The 3,334-nt window shown below is 68.9% G+C and overlaps 1 protein-coding gene across 1 annotated transcript in view; it reads right to left on the reverse strand.

Annotated features, from left to right (window-relative positions):
- Positions 1-969: 969 nt before the first annotated feature.
- Positions 970-3,334, reverse strand: part of PLCD4 (phospholipase C delta 4) — a 22,902-nt gene continuing 20,537 nt past the window's right edge. Inside the window, exons 10-14 of the mRNA XM_029910498.1 lie at positions 3,193-3,309; positions 2,478-2,656; positions 2,026-2,161; positions 1,734-1,883; positions 970-1,159 (exon numbers count right to left, since the gene is read on the reverse strand). Of these exons, the coding sequence (XP_029766358.1) occupies positions 1,059-1,159; positions 1,734-1,883; positions 2,026-2,161; positions 2,478-2,656; positions 3,193-3,309 (683 nt within the window). The 3' untranslated portion in view covers positions 970-1,058. The remainder of the gene's footprint in view (positions 1,160-1,733; positions 1,884-2,025; positions 2,162-2,477; positions 2,657-3,192; positions 3,310-3,334) is intronic.

Below are 3,334 nucleotides of genomic sequence, written 5' to 3' on the forward strand. Positions count from 1 at the left end.
CCGGCTGGCGGGCGGCGCTCATTGGTTACGGTGTCGAGTGGGCACTTCGGTGCTTTCTCTGGGGCTGCCCGTGAGCTGGGGAAGAGCTGCCTGTAGACGGCCGGACGGCTCCCTCCGTCAGCCCCCAGCCTGCGCTGCACTGGGAGGCAGCTGGGCCGCTGACCCCGCCCAGCAGGCTGACGGGCCTGGCCCCACATGGCTCTTGTCCTTTACTCCCATTGGAAGCACTGTGGGGCAGAGGCGTAGTTCTGGGCCTAGGCAATGTCCAGGGCCCCGCTCCCGGAGTGGTGCTACTGCAAGCCGAAGAACACCACGAGGCCGCCCACGGCAGGCGATTAGAGGCGCCGCTGTCTAACTCAGCGAGGGGCAGCAGAGCCGGCCTGATTCTAGCCACCCAGCTGGGCCTGAGCCCCCTCGAGGGTAGTGACTAAACCGGGGAGCTACTGGCCGGGAGGTGCAAAACACCCCCCGAAGCGCCCCGCCTGGCAGCCCGGCCACGATCATCCCCGCAGCCCCAGGGCAGAGCGGTGGGGGGGATGCCGGCGAGGGGCAGGGGCGGCTCCAGGCACCAGCGCTCCAAGCGCGTGCCTGGGGCGGCAAGCAGCGGGGAGCAGCCTGCCGGTCGCTGTGGGGACGGCAGTCAGGGAGCTTTCAGCAGCGCGCCTGCGGGAGGTCCGCCAGTCCCGCGGCTTCAGCAGCAATTCGGCAGCGGGTATGCTGAAGCCGTGGGACCGGCGGACCTCCCGCAGGCATGCCGCCAAAAGCCGCCTGCCTGCCGTGCTTGGGGCGGCAAAATCCATAGAGCCGCCCCTGGCAAGGGGCAGTCACCTGCCTCCCAGCCCGGCTGAGATCCAGGCAAACCATCGGGCGCAAAATAGCAGCAGCCCAAACAGCTCCAGGCAGGTTCAAAAGAAAACAAGCGTCGTGCAAAGCCGCCTCGGCCAGGAAAAACGCTGGGCTGGGCTGGGCTGGGCCGGGCAGGGCGGCGTCTCTCCAGCAGCTGTCGGGACAGGGCTGTTAACGGGTGGCACAGGGGGCTGGCGTGACCCACTCGGCTGCTACTCAGGGTAGGGAAGCTCCGTGATTTGGACGTGAACGAAGAGCGAGGAGGGTGGGATGGCCATGCCGTCCTTGGACAGGAGGTGGATGTGACGATAACCTGCAGGGAGACACCAGTGAGCTGGGTCGGACCCGGCAGGCCCCAGTGGAGGAGTTGTGGGCTCCCGGGCCCGGGCGGGAGATGCTCCCCTGGGGTCTATTGTAGGGTAGCTTCCTCCAGCCTGATTTCAACTGCCCCCAGTGTTGGGTCTCCCGCCCCCTCCAGCGTCTGTACCGCGCCCTTCTCCAGCACGGTGCCCAACGTCCTCTCTTCGTTCCTCGTTAGCCCCTAATGAGTCCCATGCTTCCTTGGGCAGGGATCTCGCATCCGAAACTAGCTGGAGCTCGCCCACTCCTCTGCTCTTCCCAGCCCACCCGCCCTCCCCCGCTGCCCGCCCCGTGCTGCCCTCCCACCGCCGCCCCCCCCCCCGTGGGGGGACTATCAGAGACACGGGGGCTTGGCTCTTGTTCCAGCACTCTCCTGGCTAGCTACTGCCCTCCCAGCCCTGGCACGCTCCCCCTGGCACTACCATGGCCACACAGCTCTGGCTGGAGCCCCCTGCCCTGGCCGAGCCCCCAGCGGTGGGGGGATGCGAGCTGTGGGCCGGGCAGAAGCAGGCGGGCCTGGCGCTCACCTGATTTGATGCTAGCGAAGGGCAGGGTGAACTGGCCCACGAAGTCGTTCCTGGACGTCTTGTCGTAATCCTCCACCACGAAGCGCACGAGGGCCAGTTCAGGGACGTGCACCTTGAACCACAGCGTCTCGCCCCAGCGGGGGTTAAAGCCTGGAGGGGGAGGGGGAGATGGGGTCAGGGCCTGGGGACCTCAGCCCCCCGAGCATGCTCCTCCAGCTGGGCCGGAGTTGCAGGCTGCTGGCGGGGCTGCCCCTGGAGGGGGCCAGGCTCACCTGCCCGAGGCCGGACTCACCGTTGTTATCGACGGCCTGGGTCTCCAGCCTGGCCTGGTCGGCGGGGACGCCGTGGATCTCCACGCGCACCAGGGGGTCGACGATGGCGCTCGCCTTGCTGCCGGCCACCTTGGGGAGCTGCTGCCCGCTGATGACCTGTGGCGACACCGGGCAGCGGCCGGGGGCCCCTGAGCTCGGGGAACCGGCAGCCGTGTGGGCCCCGGGAGCTCTGCCAGAGCCAGCAGCTGGGTCCTCTGCAGGCACGGGGCAGGCTGCTCCCCGAACACTGCCCGGGACGCTGCACCCAGGACCGGCCTCTGGGCCCCAGCTCCGCGTCTCCAGCCTGCCATGGGGCACAATGAAACCTCCCCAGCCCGCTGCGCCCAGCTGAGCCCCATAGCACCAGGCACCCCCTGCCCCCTCTCCTTTCCTGCCCGTGGAGAGAGTCCCCCAGGCAGTGCCCCTGGCGTACCTGAATCGCCAGGCTCCAGGGGCCGCCCCCGGCCCTGCTCCGGGGATTGTCGGGGTCGAAGGCGGTTCCCGCGTCCCTCAGGAAAGCCGGCTTCAGCACGTAGCCGCAGCGGGCGTTCTGCCGGAAGAGCCCGTCACACAGATCCATCTCCGCCCCGGCCGTCTGCACGTTCAGGGCCACTGCGGGGAGAGAGGCGGACGGGGCTTGTGGGGCTGCGGCAGCAGGACCCGGACACCCCTTCCAGCCGGGGCTCCCCACAAGCTCTCAGAACATGTGCTCGTTAACCCTTCTCCCCGCCCCCTCCCCCCGCTGAACTAGCGCACAGCAGTTTAGGCCAGGAAGTGAAGGACGCTGCTGTATCCAGGGCAGGGGACACTTAGCCAGGAGCCCAGCACCACTAGCCCAGCCCCTGGGACTGGTCACACTCATGGGTTGGGGGCTCAGTGTTACCGCTCATGGGGGCCCCTGGCAGCACAGTGCCCCCTACTGCCACTGCAGCAGTAATTGAGAGGGGCCGGCCCCTGCTGGCGGATCCCACGGGGCCCCAGCTGCGCCAGGCCCCGGTCGGGTCGAACAGGCCAGCGCCCGGCTCTCCCTCAGGGTGCCCAGAGCCCCGTGGCCCCAGGCCGGGTCCCTAGGACCCTGGGGTGTTCACTTGGGATTGGGGCCCAGGGTCCCACCCCGCGTCCCCCCTCGGACCCCAGCCGGGCCCTACCGAGCTGGCAGCCCACGTTCCACATCTCCTGCGGGTCATAGTTGGAGGAGTCGGTCCTCAGCCCGCTGGGGTAGATCCGCGTCAGCTGCTGGGCGTTGTGACGGACAAACTCGTTCCCTGGGGGCAGGAGACGGTGACCCCC

The sequence above is a fragment of the Terrapene carolina genome, unplaced genomic scaffold (assembly GCF_002925995.2).
Source record: "Terrapene carolina triunguis isolate 2854851 unplaced genomic scaffold, T_m_triunguis-2.0 Scaffold62, whole genome shotgun sequence".
Classification (NCBI taxonomy): Eukaryota; Metazoa; Chordata; order Testudines; family Emydidae; genus Terrapene; species Terrapene triunguis.